We start from the raw sequence: 18,310 nt of genomic DNA on the forward strand, positions 1-18,310 counted from the left end.
CTACAAGATAGTGTGTCAGGAACACACGGCACAAGATCACATTTCTTGTTGATTCAAAGGTTTTTCTAAAAAAAATTTAAAAATTAGGAAACTATCTTCTGGGAAGAAAAAACATAAATTGAGGATACCTGGATGGGTAGGTTATAATATACTATTTTTAAGATGCAGTGATATCATACTTACATAATAATGATTAGCTGTATTGACTAGATAAAGAAAGACATTTTTCTTCTTTATCCATTTATTTGGAAATGAATCAGAAGGAATTGTGTTTGAGTCAATATTTCTGATACAGACACCAAAAAAATGAAATAATTGCCCCTTTTCACATTTTTTGGTATGTACAGTACTCCATATCCCAATTTGATTGGCTTATCAATAAGAGTGGTATGCCTTGAAATACATATGTTTGTTCAAGTGACACTGTTTAACCAAGAACAGTTGTCTCTGTTCTTAAATTTCTGGATTTGTCTAATCAGTATATCATAATTGGTTGCATTTTCTGTGTGTTTGAACTTAGTATGGTTATTTTGGAAGTAAGGGTGCTGAACTCTGCTTAATACCTATACCACACCTTCAGACAGCCAATAGTTTAGCATCTTCTTTACATAAAGATAATGTTTTTAGAGTCAGAGACATCAGGATTTAGACTGAGCGATAGTACTTACTGCCTGGAAAATCTGTTTAACTTTTAGTACCTTGGTATTCTCAGTTGGGAAATTGGGATAATAATAGTGTCTGCCAAATTGTTATCAGCAAAAATAATATATCATAAACATTTAATATAGTGTTTTTCACAGTGTTTCACAGAAGTAGTGGTACTTACTTTGAAAATCTTTGATGGTAAAAGGAGCCTGCTATTAAACTTGAACTCTATCCCCTCTATCTGTATGTGCATAGATAATTGACCATGTTCAGGTCTGAGCTCTGAACTACAAGGATTTAGAATACTCCTAGTAGACAAAGCAGACGAAGTCAGAAGACTGAATTAGCACCGTGCTCATGTAGCTAGGCAAGTTGCTTATGTTCTTTGAATCTCATTTTATCTCATCTGTATGGGTTGATATTTCAACTAGGAGGCTTCACGACCTATCTCACCAAGTTAACTGAAAGTATAAAAGGAGCTGTTAACGTTTTTTGTGCTTAAGCGAGTGCTTTGTTAACTATAAATAACTAGACTAGCTGAAGAAGCTATTTTGTTGAAGGTAGACAAAACACTTCATAGATGACAGTTAATCATACAGAGTTCAGGCTTCCTGTAAGAAGGAACATTGATCTGGTAGAGGTATCTGCTATAATGGAAAATCATTTTAGGTATCCAGTCTGAATAATTTTTAAAAAATTTAATGCCTGAAGTGATTAAGTCGTGTCTCATGTAAATATCAGAGAAGGCAATGGCACCCCACTCGAGTACTCTTGCCTGGAAAATCCCATGGATGGAGGAGCCTGGTAGGCTGGTTGCAAAGAGTTGGACACGACTGAGCGACTTGACTTTCACTTTCCACTTTCATGCATTGGAGAAAGAAATGGCAACCCACTCCAGTGTTCTTGCCTGGAGAATCCCAGGGACAGTGGAGCCTGGTGGGCTGCCATCTATGGGGTCACACAGAGTCGGACACAACTGAAGCGACTTAACAGCAGCAGCAGCTTGTAAATATATTAATATTACCTCCTAACTAGAAAACAATAGTTTTGGCGAGTCTTTTAAAAAAGCTTCTAAGTTTTTCTTCTTATCAACAGTGCATTAATTTCATGTCTGATTAAAGTCAGTGGACATACATACAATTACTATCTGTTTATGTATTGCTCATGGTCTGTTAATCACAAAAAACATGTCTTTTGTTAGTGAATAGAATCATGGTGTGTTAGATGTCAGGTGTCTGGCTCCCAGTGTGTGGACTGATCTTTCTCATCAGCTCCTTTTGTGTATGACAGTTGATAAGTCACAGAAACTCATTGGGTCTATAGCATTAAGTGTAAAGAGATCCTCCACAAGACTCTTCCCTAGTGCATACCTTTGAGACACTTTTCTTTTGAAGAGATGTGGGGAAGATATTGAAGCTTGAGAAAAATCAAGCTTGAGAAGAATCAAGCTTGGACTATACAAGCTATGGAAAGAGGAAGGAAAACAGTAGTATATGTGCCATGGTGAGTTGTGTATGTTACATAAAATGGAAATGTGAGCACTAGAATTAAGAATGTGAGACTAATTACATGGGATAAAAGAAGGAAAGTGAGATCAGAATTGACAAATCATGACACTTAACTCTCAGGGCTCCTTCCTCACTTGTACAGGCCCTTTACAAGTCTCTAGGAAGTTAAAAAGCACGTGTGATGTTTGTGGCATTTTTCAGCTTTTTAACACTTGTAATTTGATGTGATTTCTTTTGTTCTTTTAACAAATGCTCACTTATTTCAATTGTGTATTCATAATTTTCTTTTTTTTTCTTTAAATTGCATAAGCTTCAGGCCTGATAATAATGTGAATTCATCCCTGCATGAGATGTTATTTCTTATTGGCAAAGAACACTGAGGTACTTACTGCAGAATTGTAAGAACCTACTTGTATGCAGTAATATATACTGACAAGGTAGATGGTGATAAAAAGTTGTTCAGAAAGAAAGTTGTTATGAAGGAGTAGAGGTGAGAATATTAGGAATATAGGAACTACTTAACAAAGTTGATCAAAACATTTATTCTGTACTCTACAGGTATATCCTAGAATGATGTAGAATGATAGAATTCCACCTTGTTTTCAAGATGCTTACAGCCTAGAAAGGCAGTGAATAGAGTATATTCATTGTGGAGGAAAAGTTTGGTCAGGGTCTGAATGGGCAACAAATATAAAATAACTGAAGAACTAAGAGAAAGATACCTTTATAGAAAGAAAACCCATTATTTACTGACTTTTTTGACAATTTGTATTTTCTTTTCTCCTAGTTTCAATGAGAGAAATATAGAAATGCAGAATACATTGGTTGATTCTGCACACTTCTATCGAAACAAGTACCATAACTAAGTATAACTTACAGATATGACTCCTCCCATCCCAAAGAATTCCAAGTGACTTTCAGGGAATGTCTAAGAACAGACTGTAAGCTCTTGAGAGCAATGAACTGTCCAGGAACTGAAATAGATCTTTTTAAGCTTTTGTCTCTTTCATTGTTTAATTTTTTAAGTAGTTCATATTTTATCTATTTGCTATGATGGAGTACTGCTATGTTCCAAATATAGTGATGAGCTGGAGCAGAAAGAATATTCTGTGGGAATGCAGGTTTTCATATCAGACTAAAGGTTTTATATATATATACTGAGTTACACTGAGAGTGGTGGAAGAAAATTGAATTGCTTTTATTTTCTCTTAGACTACTTTTGTTTGCTTTTACTCTCTAGTTTTACTAGATCCCATTCCTGTCAGATATGGTGCTTGAGTTTTCTAAGTTCCAGCATACATGTACATGTGTGTATAAATTATATTAATTATGTGTGCATGTGTTTAAATATATGCTCTGTAGAGCAACCTCTCTTGGTCCTATGAGATGTAAATGAAGAAAATGTAGACTATACATTTTAGCAGGTGAGACTGAAAGCAACAAACCTATTCATAAGTATCACTTAATAATTGGTAATAAGTGCTGAGGAGAAAAAGATAACCAGGAAGGTGCATATTCCGTAGGGTGGGGTTGTAATTTCAGATGGAATGGTCAGGGAAGAGTTCACCAAGAAGTCAAAAACTGAGGAAAGCCTCCAGGGAGAGGAAGGAGTCAGCTTACAGTTACTGGTCTTACAGGCAGAGGACAGAAAAGGGCAAAGGCTCAGAGCAAGAGCTTACCTGTATGTGCCAGGAACAGTAAGACCACATTGAGGTCAGCGTGGCTGGCCCTGGGTGAGGCTGTGAAAGAGGGCAGGAGTTGTGGGCAGGAAAGTAACGTTGGTAACAGAGTAACAGAAGTGGCGGAGGTAGAATCTTGTAGGTCAGTGTAAGGACTTCAGCTTCTATTAATGTCAAATGAGAAGGCACTGGGCCGACACAAGCTGAATGACGTTTAAAGAAAATCATTCTGACTGCTGTAAGGATAATAGTTTGAATAGGAAAGAGAGCAGTTAGGAAGCTACAGAAATAATGCAGGCTTGAAATGTGGCTGTTCAGACCAAGATGGGAACAGAGGACTTGGGATAAATGATGCTATATCATGTATCTATAAATACTAATACAACATGTATTTTAAATTTCAGCTCAGTGAAAATAACCTCTATGTTTATTCATTTGTTCCCATGCATAGTATTCAAATTTCACAAGCCAAAAGGTACTATAAGCCAAAGTTTTTTTTTTAAGTTAAGTTTTTTAAAAAAACTTAAATCCCTACATAATGTAAGAAACCTACGGAGCATTTAAAATTCAAGTCTTAATCTTATTTTAATTAATACAATAAGTATACATTCTTTAATAGACATCATACAACTTAAGATGTATATTTGTGTAGTTCTACAGGTAGCATTTCAAATGTTTTTTATTCCTGTCACTTTCGAATTGTATCTCAGTAAGAGCCACAGTTTTTAATGTTTATGATGAAGAATCATTCTGTAATGCATTTTTATATATGAAAATTATGTGTCTGTCAATATCTACTTAGGTGTTGGGGAGGAACAAAAATGAATAAAATCTCAGTCTTTTATTGAACTTAAATAGTTTATATTAATGAATTGTGAAAAATAGATTTAAATACTATACTTAAATAACTGATTCTCAGCAATTCCATGTTTTCCTCATGAAATTATTTTCTGATGATTATGTTAAATGTAAAAATGTATAATCCTATCTTCTGCTGCAATTTTGAATTCTTTTTTTTAAACTTTTTAAATATAAATTTATTTAAATTGGAGGCTAATTACTTTATGTTATTGTATTGGTTTTGCCATACATTGGCATGAATCTGCCCCCGGGTGTACATGTGTTCCCCACCTTGAAGCCCCCTCCCACGTCCCTCCCCATCCCATCCCTCTGGTTCATCCCAGTGCTCCAGCCCCAAGCATCATGCATCAAACATGGACTGGCGATTCATTTCACATATGATAATATACATGTTTCAGTGCCATTCTCCCAAATCATCCCACCCTCGCCCTCTCCCACAGAGTCCAAAAGACAGTTCTATACATCTGTGTCTCTTTTGCTGTCTCGCATGCAGGGTTATCATTACCATCTTTCTAAATTCCATACATATGCGTTAGTATACTGTATTGGTGTTTTTCTTTCTGGCTTGCTTCACTCTGTATAATAGGCTCCAGTTTCATCCACCTCATTAGAACTGATTCAAATGTATTCTTTTTAATAGCTGAGTAATATTCCATTGTATATATGTACCACAGCTTTCTTATCCATTCGTCTGCTGATGGACATCTAGGTTGCTTCCATGTCCTGGCTATTATAAACAGTGCTGCAATGAACATTGGGGTACACCTGTCTCTTTCAATTCTGGTTTCCTTGGTGTGTATGCCCAGCAGTGGGATTGCTGGGTCATATGGCAGTTCTATTTCCAGCTTTTTAGGGAATCTCCACACTGTTCTCCATAGTGACTGTACTAGTTTGCATTCCCACCAGCAGTGTAAGAGGGTTCCCTTTTCTCCACACCCTCTCCAGCATTTATTGCTTGTAGATTTTTGGATAGCAGCCATTCTGACTGGTGTGAAATGGTACCTCATTGTGGTTTTGATTTGCATTTCTCTGCAGTTTTGAATTCTTATCTTCTTCAGCAGTCTCCCAATTTCTAGTTTGTCTCTGCCTTCATTCATTCATTCAGTAAACTTAGGTACAGATGTAGAAAATCACAAGACAGCAGTGGAGACAATTACACAAATGCATAATGTAAAATAAAGTGTTTTGAGTGTAACAATAGAAATATGTACAAGAGAAAACATGAAAGAGGCTGACATTAACATCCAAACTGCAGACAGTTAATGAAATGAGAATTTTATTATGGCAAATTTTTCTTATGTCTTCTATTGCTGCTAAGTCACTTCAGTCGTGTCCGACTCTGTGCGACCCCATAGACGGAAGCCCACCAGGCTCCCCCGTCCCTGGGATTCTCCAGGCAAGAACACTGGAGTGGGTTGCCATTTCCTTCTCCAATGTCTTCTATTAGCCTCAGTTTAATGTAACCTACCAGGCTGGATGGCATCACCGACTCTGTGGACATGAGTTTGAGTGAACTCCGGGAGTTGGTGATGGACAGGGAGGCCTGGCGTGCTGTGATTCATGGGGTCGCAAAGAGTCGGACACGACTGAGCGACTGAACTGAACTGAACTGAACTGAACCAGGCCTTTCATAACTTATGCCAATCCATTATAATTTATTTTTTATCCATCACCTCTGTCATTTCTCAGCTTAAGACTGGAACTGTAATCTTGTTTACTTTTATGAGCATGTGTTCATGATGCCCCTACTTCTAAGTGGGAGAAATCATGTTAGAAGTCATGATTAATGATATGACCCAGCATCTATCTAGTCCTGTCTTTGACACATACAGTACTTTTATCATAAATAAGTACATTTCTTCATATTGATTATACACATAAAGCTATGGTTATTATCTATAAAGATAGCCAAAATGTTATAAGTAGATATTCTGTATGTTTTAAACAAAAATGCTACTAATATTCTCGGGCTTAGATGAAGAATCAGGAGTCTTGCCTTTTTGAACTACCATTCAATGTAATTTCTAAAACAGATCTTAGATCTGTAAAAATAGGGATAGTTACATTTATCCTACATATTTTACTGAATAGCTGTAAAGATTAAATGAGGATAAGTGGTCAAAATAACTTTAAAAAAAAAAATCCCATGTTGGTGTGATTAACTTAAGTGAAATAGGTCTAATTTTATTCCCTTTAATCAAAAAAGACTTCTTTATTCCTTTTAAATAAAAAAGTTTTGTTTAATTTACCTAAAATATATTGCCATTATATTCATCTAAAATATATTACCATTATCATGTTTGCTTCTGACTTAGGGGAAGTAATTTCTCTATGTGAATTTTAAAGAGCTGGAGGGAAATAATTGAGTTTTGTTCTCTATCATTTGGCAGATATTGCTGTTAAAGTGTTGTCTTCTAAGACAACTTTGGTTCATTAGTGGAAAATTCAATTATTGTAATATGTTTTATATACTAATTATATATATTAAAATTACATTCTGTTTACTAAAAGTGATTGAGAACTTTTTGAAAAGAATTCTACCATTGAATGTTATATATTGAACATCCATCAAGCCAAAGTGAATTATTTGCTAATTCTTCTTGATGATATAGATAATAAAATATTGGCATTTCTTATGAAGTAGCACATAATTCATTTTCTTTTTTTAAAGTTTCTCTCAGAGTGATAAAATGGTTATTATTGTTTGAAATGACTCCTCTGTTTTATTTCTGTCCTTTAATTCTTTAAATGATGAAAGAACTTATGTAATTTAAAGTTCACTTTTTAGGTTTTGATTGTCCCATTCATAATAATTATGTAGTATCTTTGGCTCAAAATAAGCAAAATATGAAATCAACATTTGTATGCACAAAAATTGATCATGTGATAATATTTCTAGTGATGAGTACTTAGGTTATGATTTTTTAAAATTCCTTCTGTGAAAAAAAAGTATCTTTTATACTCTATAATAAGTTTATTGGAATCTCTTTTGCTCTTAAATTTTGATTAGGGGATTTCATTTTCTAACTTTAATTTTCAAATATAATTTTCTTTCTGTTTGATTTTGCACATGATTTAAAGTTGCAACTTAGAAATCAAAGTTCTACATATTTTATCTATCAGATAATGTTATGAAATAGAATTTGTATCTAATATATATATATATATATATTCTTGTTGGAGATGATGATTTTTTTGCCACTGGTCTAAATATTTCTTGTGTTTATTAGGAAACACTTTTCCAAATATAAATTGATGATATTTTGTGTTAAACTCCATTCTCTGAGTAGTGAGATATATTGAGATAACTTTATAAATGGAATAATGCAGAATACATGAATACCAAAAAAGATTAAGAACATAAAGTTAAAATCCTTAATATTTTAGGGACACTTAAAGCAGAGGCAGCACCAGTTAAGACAAGCATCTCTCATGCACAATTGTGTGATTTAACCTTGCTTCCTATATCCATTTAACCCAATTCTGTGTCTCTATGTAATCATGCATGCATTTTGGATTAATCTGTTACTGTTAGCTGGTCATGGTATTTATTAATCTGTTCATGCCATTTAATTAGAAAGTAAATAGAAAACATATACTATGAGTATTTTGACAAAATAAATTGGGAAATTAAATGGAGAAAAGTTTTTAAATTTATAAACTGCAACCTTATTTAAATGAGATGTTAGCATCATGTACCTATCATTGGATATCTCCATATGTTATATTATGTTGGAGGGGATTTATCAAATTTCAGTACCCATAAACTGTTTCCTGCCTTATTCTGCCACATTCTATTTAAGTCTATTTGAAGTAACATGTCTAATTCTAAACATCTTAAACTGTAGCCACAGAGTAACTTTGGCATCCATACCAATCCTTCCAGGAAATATTGAGCTGAAATAATAGATTATGTTAGTTTAGTGATTAGAAACAGAATCCTATAATGATAACCTTCTTCAAGTTGAACCCACAAATCATGGCTAAATACATTTCCCTTTTTACCTTAATTCTGTCTAAAAAGCATGAGTTTGCAACATCATTCTGGTGTATAATAAGCACATTACATTTTCTGTAAATCAATTCCAATCTTTCTTTCATCTACTGTTGAAAAATTGAATCACATTTATTATTTGATGTTTCTCTCCCCATGAGCACTGGAGAAATTCCCAGTGAGGGTCTTAAACATTGTAGAACAATGAAGGTTGGATCCCTGTACATTGAGCTGCACCACTGAGAGAGTGGTGATCTAGCCAGCCCACTTCCTTGAATGGGTGGTGCCCTTATACTATGACCAAATTTTCATGAGAGTAATTCTGTCTAATCTGAGCCACCAAATCTAAGGTCAGCTTTTTTAAAGGCACCACATAGAAATTTCTCTTTGAAGTAATGCCATCTTCCCTGGATAATATAAGCAAATAGGATGCTGCTCCCTACTGCCTTTGCAACCTCCAACCACCATTGTTAGGGAAGATTTTCTCCCTACAACTCTTTACCTCCCATTCTTTTTATTCATCCTACATTCTTTTTTTCCCCTTTTTAAAATTGCTCTTACAACTTTTAACATGCGGCCTAACCTCTTCATGGTTTTTAATGTAACATTTAGGTAACAATACAGTACTGATATCTAAAGGCACAATGTTATTTATCAGATATCTAAAGCTTATTTGTCTTGCAAAGCTGAGCTTTCATACAAGTTAATTAGAAATTCCCCATTTCCATTCTATTCCTTGCTCCTATGAGTTTGACTGTTTCAGATACATCATCCAGATGGAATCATGCAGTATTTGTCCTCCTGTGACTGGGTTTAACTCATTTAGCATAGTATTGTCCAGATTTATCCATGCCTCATATTACAAATTTCCTGAATTCAGGAGCAATAAAGGCCAAATAATATTCTTTAGTGTTTATAAACCATGTTTTTCTTTATTGATTTATCTGTTAATGAATATTTAGGTTATTTCCACATTTGAGCTATTGTGTATAGCACTGCAGAGAATGTGGGAATGCTGGTATCTTTTTAAGATCATCATTTCAATTCTTTTGAATAAATCCCCAGCAGTAGGATTGCTAAATCATGTGGTAATTCTACTTTCAACTTTTAGGAAACTTCATAATGTCTTCCATAGTGGCTACACCATTTTGCAGTGTAACCACCAGAGTATACTAGTTCCAGTTCCTTCACCTCCTTACCAACATTTAGTGTCTTTTTGGGGGGGTTTGTTTTATAATAGCCATCCTAGCAATGTAATATAATATCTCACTGTGGTTTTGATTTGAATTTTCCTGATAATTAGTGATATTGACCAAGCCTTCCTACATTATTTTCCCTTTCAGCAGGACTTACCATAGTTTCCTATGATTGTGCCTGTAGAAATGTAATATTGGTTCCTTTCCTGGGAGTGGAGTGGAGAAAAAAGTTGATAAAGCCAGTCAGCTTTTTTTTCCCCCTCCTAATGTTCATTGTTTACCCACCATGAAATGATGTATCCCACAATTTGTTTGTTCAATAAGATATTCAATTTTTGCATGTCCATACCTTCAAATAATACTGTCATATAGATAAACAATTTCTGTCAATACATTATCTGTCTTTATTGTGATTAAAAATAACATTATAGATATAAATAACAATATATGTGTTCTTTGTGCCCAGTTTTACATATTTGAACATTGTTTATATTCAGGTGCGCTATGACATGGTTTTAGTTAGCATAAGTTGAATGAGTTTTCTTGTTTACTGATTGATCAGGCATTGGCCTGAGAGACAGTTAAACAGAGTTCCTATTTCTGCATTCAGTTCAGTTCAGTTCAGTCGTGTCCGACTCTCCGCGACCCCCTGAATCACAGCACGCCAGGCCTCCCCATTAACTAAATATGTGGTGTTAGAAAAGTCATGTCCCTTCATGTTTTACTTTTCAGTTGTACAAAAAACTAAAACTACTATATCTAACAGGATCTTGCTTGCTGTATAATGAGTCTGTGAAATAGTTGTGACATGTTTTTACAAGACATTTAATTCATGCAGTCCTCTTTCAGTGACCCTGGTCAATAATAAATTGACCAGTAATACTGCAGAGGAGGTGATAATCTGTTTTCTTTAAAAATTTTTTATGAATGGAGCTAAATCTGTTTTATACCTATAAGTGTAGAAGTCATTAATTCACAATACTTTCAGTAGACTCAGATATAGGAAAAAAAAATAATGTGAGTAAACTCAGTTTAACAGTTCAGTTCAGTTAGTTCAGTAGCTCAGTCGTGTCCGACTCTTCGCGACCCCGTGAACTACAGCACGCCAAGCCTCCCTGTCCATCACCAACACCCAAACCCATGTCCATCGAGTCAGCAATGCCATCCAACCATCTCATCATCTGTCATCCCCTTCTCTTCCTGCCCTCAATCTTTCCCAGCATCAGGGTCTTTTCAAATGGTAGTCTTTGATATTTCTTAGATAACTTTTCACATTCAAAATGTGACAATTTTATAATGTAGAAGTTAATTTCATTTGAGACCTTTTGTATGAAAGCCATACTTTACTGATTTTTTAAGTGTTCAGGTACACAGTATTGAACATCTTGTCATAGATTAGGGCATCTCCTTGACCTGTATATTCAGGAAACTATATTCAATTTTTTTTTTACCTTTGCCTCCCTTCATTCTTTCTTCCTTTTCCTCTTTTTTCCCTTTTTCCACCTTTCTTTCATTCTTTATGTTAACATATGTTTTGTCGTAAGTCGTGTCCAACTCATTTGCAGCCCAATGGACTTTAGCCAGTGTTAATATATAAACTGGCTAAAAACGTTAAATGTAGTTTTGAAAGTAATAAAATACATCTATCTATGCATTTCACTTATATTAACATGGCCTAACTTGAAAATGCATAAGTAACTAGTGTAACTGATGGGGATAACTTACTGGACTCCTGAAACTAACTTGTGCGGTTTCTTTGTTATTTAGAAAGCCAAGACAAATAAGCAGTTCAGCTGAGTTTCTCCTGCTGCCACTAGTTTATTGAGAATTCATGAGCACAGATGTCCAAATTTAGGAACTAGTCTAGAGTCATAGTTAATAATATCAGTGAAAAAAGGGAGTAATATATACAAATTTTTAATTAAGTTTGGGGGTTTTTTTTCTGTTGTTTTTTTGTTTGTTTGTTTTACTCAGCTATATCATATTCTTATTTCATAGCACATCAACCCCAACCCCACTGGTTCTCATTAGGTCCCCACCTACCTTGTGTGTGTGTAGGGGAGTGTTTGTTTATCCATTTATTTATTCATTTGTTTAATCTCATTTTCTTTACCTAGCTGTTCTTACCTCCATGAGCAACCATTATAATTTATGTAATGTCTGTTTTATATTTGTGTAATTCACAGTGTTAGTTTGTGTGGGATATCATTTTAATGAATGTAAATGTCATTGCCCTTAGATCAGATCCTGTTTCTCACATGTTTTTACTTGTCAGATGCTTTCAAGATGGATCCATCTTTTGGTATTAACAACTACTATGATTTCTTTCTTAAGACTGCTAAGTGTTTCCATCGTAAATATTTAGTGCATTCTCATTGTCCATTTTTCCTGATGCTACAACCTCCCCATAAATAGAAACTCAAGAAGTGTTTTGGGTCCTGGGATGTACATGTGCTTTATTTAACAACATTCTGCCACATTGTACTGTAGAGTGGTTGCATTTATCTGCATTCCCAGTAAAATAATTGCATGCTTATAATTGTAAACAAGCAGTTGTATTTTTCATCCATAAATAGTCATAGTATTCTTACATCATACAGTGGTGATAAAGCTAAACAACCACGTACTATGTCATGATCCCCTAATCCCATATCCTTGTCAACACACTATATTCTCTGGCTTTAAAACAGTTTTTGGTATAGTGAGAGTTAAGTAATACATTACTATTGCTTTCATTTATACTTTCTAATCTCTCATGAGTCTAGGTTTTTCTTTATATACTTAAAATACTTTTGAATTTCCTTCTCTGTGACATCTTCATCTTGCTAATTGGCAAGATATTTCTGTTTTTTTCTGCTAGATTATCATTTTATTAATTTTTATAACAACATAGAATGGTAGAAACAAAGGTGATAAATTGCATAGTGCCTGCCATTTAAGTATTTGTGGAATAGATAAATAAAAATCATGAGCTTTTGTGTGATATGTATTTTAATATACCTTAATCACATTTTGATAGGTAATGTAGTAATTTTAATTCAGAATATGTTTTTGAAGTAGTGATAAATATTGATATAAATAACAGATATAAATAGTGATAAATATCACTAAAACTAGTGATAATATAGAGTGTTTTATGGTGACTGATCTTTTTAATTCAAAAATTTCTTATTATTATATTTTGGGGGTTTTAATTACCAAAGTGTAAGATTTTAAGAAGTTAATTTTCTCATTACTCATACAAATAAAAAATCAGATTATCCTAGCATTCCTATTAGAAGTTATTAGAATAGGCGCTTTCTATGGATATAATTGAAGTATCATCTGTACAATCTCAAACTTGAATAACTAGTTTGCATACATGTTGATATAATTTAAAGAAAATGTATTTGCTCACAATGCTAAACAGTAGATAAAACCATTCATGTGTTCACTATCTTCTAGGAATTATTTCTAAACCAAAGTCAGAGTAAAAAGTTTCCTTAACGTTGAATATGCCTACATTCAAATCAAATTAAGTGATAAAATACTATTTTAGAGAACTTCTGTGTAGTATGATCAAATAATTTTTGCATACAGTTTAAAATAGTTTCTAGGACCTTACAATTAAAGTGTTTTCAAGAGACTTCACAGGTGTCCAGTGGTTAAGACTTCACACTTCCATTGTAGGGGATGCAGGTTCGATCCCTGGTCAGAGAACTAGGATCCCACATGCCAAGTTGCATAGCCAAAGAAAATAATTTTCAAAACTATTATATATTTGAAGACACATACTTAATTATGCTTAATTCTTACAACTACTAAAATCATCTTTTGAATTTAAAAGGAGTGATTTGTATACTCATTTATTTTCCTGTGATTCTTGTAGAATTTGTAGGAAGTTGGAGAGACAGAGGAAAGGGAATTTGTTATTAAGTAACTATGTTCAAGTAGTCACATTCCCTATAAATTTCATACTCCCCATGAAACCAAAACTAATGAACTGGCAAAAATCTTTTGAACTGCAGTACTGCACCAGTGCTAGTGGGAAACTATTGGGAGAGAGAAGGTTCAACTGATATATCTTGAGACTGAGAAAATCATGTAGTTCATGATCTTGGGTATATATCTAGGTAACATGCTAGTTATCTCTGTGTTTTTTCATCAGTTTTATTAATGAGTCTAAACAGATTTTCTTTTTTACAACTAGAAGCAGTTTTCATTTCACTGAATAATTACATTGTATAAATTTGCCCCTTTAAAATGTGAAAAACTGACAGGTAAATTCAAAACAGGAAGCAAGAAGGTTATGCAGCTATTTCCTTGAATAAAATTTGTTCCTGCGGAAAAGTGGCAATGCAATTTCTGGATTTCAGTTCAGTTCAGTTCAGTTCAGTCTCTCAGTCGTGTCCGACTCTTGGCGACCCCATGAATCACAGCACGCCAGGCCTCCCTGTCCATCACCAACTCACGGAGTTCACTCAAACTCATGTCCATGGAGTCGGTGATGCCATCCAGCCGTCTCATTCTCTGTCGTCCCCGTCTCCTCCCACTCCCAATCCCTCCTAGCATCAGACTCTTTTCCGTTGAGTCAACTCGTCGCATGAGGTGGCCAAAGTATTGGAGTTTCAGCTTTATCATCAATCCTTCCAATGAACACCCAGGATTGATATCCTTTAGAATGGACTGGTTGGATCTATGACACCATTAATTTCTTTCAATTTAGAATCATCTGGTTATAAATGTACTCTTTCTTGTGACTAACAGAAGTGTTTTTCAGTGTGCTTTACCTCTTTCAGTGCTGAATTTTTCTTTAGAGGTATTATCATACTCTTTCATGTAATTTTTCTCATTTTATGTGTACAACAGCCTAGGATTGTTGAAATAAACCTAAGGCCCATCTGAAGATAAAGTTTCCTTGGAGTAAGTTATAGAAAAGTCATTATTCTTGTTTGTGTTATTGTAGGCATTTTTATGGGCTTCTTTTGCCATTTCTCAATGGTAAAAGAACTTCCCTTACTTGTTACCAATGTATATCAAAATCATTAAAACTTTTAAGACTCAATCATGCCATGTTTAGAATTTCCAATGGAAGCCGATAGTGAGCAATAGGGAATTTCACATTGGCATCTATGAAGCTCATTGAAAACCTAATTATTCAACAAGTATTTCTTTTTAAATGATGTTCTAGCCATGGCAGGTATTTTTCCTCAGGTAAAGCTGGTAGCATTCACAAATATCTGGCACTACAGTTTGAGTGGTTTCATCGAATTTATATCTAGCTCACATAGCTACATAATATGACCATGTGATCTGTGGCAAATACACACCCTAAATTATTTGACAGCTCATATAAAAGGGACCAAAAAACCTAAATGTAAACTATTGAAATACTATTAATGGTACTACTTTTTTCTGTGAAAATTATCTTTGTAGAAAAAGAGGAAACACAAAATGCTCTGTAACCAGTCCAGCAACATAATTTATAGGACCCAGAGCAAAATGAAAATTTTGGTTGGGCTCTTTGTTCAAACAGTGTTAAGAATTTCAAGACGGCAGCAGCAAAAATTAAACCAAGTATGGGGCCCTTCTGAACAGAGCGCATACACACACCCATGATGCTGCCCTCTATATAACATCTGTTTCTTCTACTTAGGACTATATTTCATGTAGATAAGTAAAAGACACTTAATGGAAATCTTTTTTATCTGAGCAGAGTTGAGGCTAAACAATTTGTTAAAGGAAGTTTCACAACAAAATCCTAACAATTTTTTCTACCACTACTATTCCGTAATATAATGGGAGTTTGCACCTTTCTAGTTGTTTGCTGCATATAGAAAATAATATATTGGTGTTTACAATTATTTCTTCCCCATAAAAAATTGGTTTAATTTTAGTCAAGAATGTTTTCTTCATAACAGTGTGAACAAAATGCATGGGTTTGATAATATTTAATAGTTTTTCAAGAGCAACATTTTGCATGTTGTATTAGATACATTTTATATGTTCAGGTAAGTTGATGAAATCAAACTACATATGGTTTTGGTATTTATGTTCCAGAGATCTCTGAACTGATGTTTTCTGAAATGGTGTGCTCAGTTGAATGGCTGCTGAAGTGGTTTTTAAATGCAAAGCAATGTCTTCTGTGCCCTATGGACCCAGATGAGACATAGCACGCCATTCTTTTAATTTTATACTTGAATTTTTCTTTTTAGGCATGCAAGTATTGGAGTGGAATGGAATTCCTTTAACTTCTAAAACATATGAAGAAGTGCAGAGTATCATTAGTCAGCAAAATGGGGAAGCAGAAATATGTGTAAGACTGTGAGTTTTTCCCCATCTTTTTGTTTCCATTTTTTTGGCTATTCATGGCTCTTTTAATTTAAAATTGTTAAGGTGGAACCTTTGCCAGTCAGCAAGATTTCTTGTAATTAGAAAATAAAGTGAATGCAAGTTTATAGATGTCTTGTGTTCAGAATCAAATCTAAAGCACAGAAAGAATTCAGCTAATTTTGTTTCTGATTATGTCCCCTTTCATGATTTTCTTGAAACATGCTTCATTTAAGTGAAAACCTAAACCCATTTATTTCATGGATTTGTACAGTATTTCAAAATGAACTTATATTTAATCCATAAAGATTTCACCTTAAATAATCATTTTTATCAGCTGACTTTTAACAGCATTGCAAATATATAGTTGGTTAGAAGGGTGAGCATGCTTTGAAATTGCTTTATATCATTAACCACTTCTCATTTACCTATTGAAAAAAATACTCAGCGTAGTTGGGAAAAGGGGCCTTTTGTCTCAGACGTCCTCAATTGCTTTCTTAATTTTTTTTTTGTTTTATTTTTTAGGGACCTCAATATGCTATCAGATTCTGAAAATCCCCAGCACCTAGAACTCCATGAACCACCAAAAGCTGGTAGGTGAAAGCAGTCTGCTTCCAAGTGTGGTGAAGATGGAGATGGAGAAGCAGTTGCAGAGGCAGATGGAGCTGTAGATGAACATATAGACACAAACACAGATATAGGCAAAAATAAATGTATAGACATATGGATGTTTATATATTTATGTAATAGTAAGAAAATCGGAAGCATTGTAGTTTCATTTTAGTCTTCTAGGGAAACACAGATATACATGTTAGAGCCATTAAAGAAATTCACATGAATTTCTTGCTGTGTGAATTCACATTTTGAATTCTTTAAATTCATCATATGAAAGTAATCCATGGAGTCATTTATTTTGGGTCCTATATAATTTTTGGATAATACTAGATTCTTTTTAGCATAGCTGAACACTACTGAAACTTTTCATTGCTTTTTATAATAAATAAAAATGAATATAATATATAAGTACACAGTAAAGTAGATTGAACTCTTTCTTAGGTAGCAGATATAGTCTATAAGTTTAGCTCACTTATAAGATTAAATGTATTGTTGTTCCATGTTCAATAAATATTTACCAAGCACTTCCTGTGCTATAGCCAATATCTCTAAGAGCCTGGGTTATGGCACTAAACAGAGCAGGCCAAAACCTATAGAAATTTTCATATGTCTGTAAATGTAAATATATTCTTTGAAATCTCCCCTTAGAAAAGTAGATGTATAAGATCTCAAGAAATAAAAACAACCGATCATAGAAATTAAATTCCAGTGAATAAAATAGAGTATTTTGTCATACATTCATTTCTCTGTATAAAACATTTACAAGCATTTTTCTGATGATATAATAGGAACCTCAGATTCCCTCTGTAATTCAGTACTCTTTAATTTTTCTCTGAACCTTCTGAACTTCCTTAGAAATAGATTTATAAAGGTACACGTGCATGTATTTTCTTTTTAATTTAAATTGTTTTATATAACATTTTGGCTTTGTCATCTAGAACTCAGATAAGTTCCATGGTATTAAGTACCTATGAAACTGAGAATATGTGAAGCCATTTGGTTTTGTTGCAGTGGATAAAGCGAAATCCCCAGGGGTTGATCCCAAGCAGTTGGCAGCAGAGCTCCAGAAGGTCTCACTACAGCAGTCACCACTGGTTCTGTCATCTGTTGTTGAAAAGGGATCTCACGTTCATTCAGGTCCTACATCATCAGCAGGATCCAGTTCTGTTCCCAGTCCTGGGCAGCCAGGGTCACCTTCAGTGAGCAAAAAGAAACACAGCAGCAGCAAGGTGAGAAATGCCCAATGCAACCTCTAAATTGCTTATTTTCTAGCTCCTTATTCAAATTAGGAGATAGGAAATATAGTATCATGTCCTACAGGTTAAAATATCATGGCAGTTATTATGAGGGACTTGAAAAAAAATGTATCTGATGCTTCCTGTTCTTTTTCTTTGTGGTTGTTACATAAATCTGAACCTCTTTGTGTATCAAATATAGGCATTGTGTCTTTTTGAAAACACAAAATATAATTTACATTATATTTTATAATTTAAATAAATAGTA

At 34.1% G+C, this 18,310-nt stretch overlaps 1 protein-coding gene across 1 annotated transcript in view; it reads left to right on the forward strand.

Annotated features, from left to right (window-relative positions):
• PCLO (piccolo presynaptic cytomatrix protein) overlaps positions 1-18,310 on the forward strand; it is a 316,952-nt gene that overhangs the window by 270,849 nt on the left and 27,793 nt on the right. Inside the window, exons 11-13 of the mRNA XM_088833888.1 lie at positions 16,078-16,186; positions 16,718-16,785; positions 17,819-18,036. Coding sequence (XP_088690014.1) covers positions 16,078-16,186; positions 16,718-16,785; positions 17,819-18,036 — 395 coding nt within the window. The remainder of the gene's footprint in view (positions 1-16,077; positions 16,187-16,717; positions 16,786-17,818; positions 18,037-18,310) is intronic.

Source organism: Moschus berezovskii, chromosome 3, assembly GCF_049115385.1.
Source record: "Moschus berezovskii isolate FMDL1 chromosome 3, NW_MosBer_1.0, whole genome shotgun sequence".
NCBI classification, from domain to species: Eukaryota; Metazoa; Chordata; class Mammalia; order Artiodactyla; family Moschidae; genus Moschus; species Moschus berezovskii.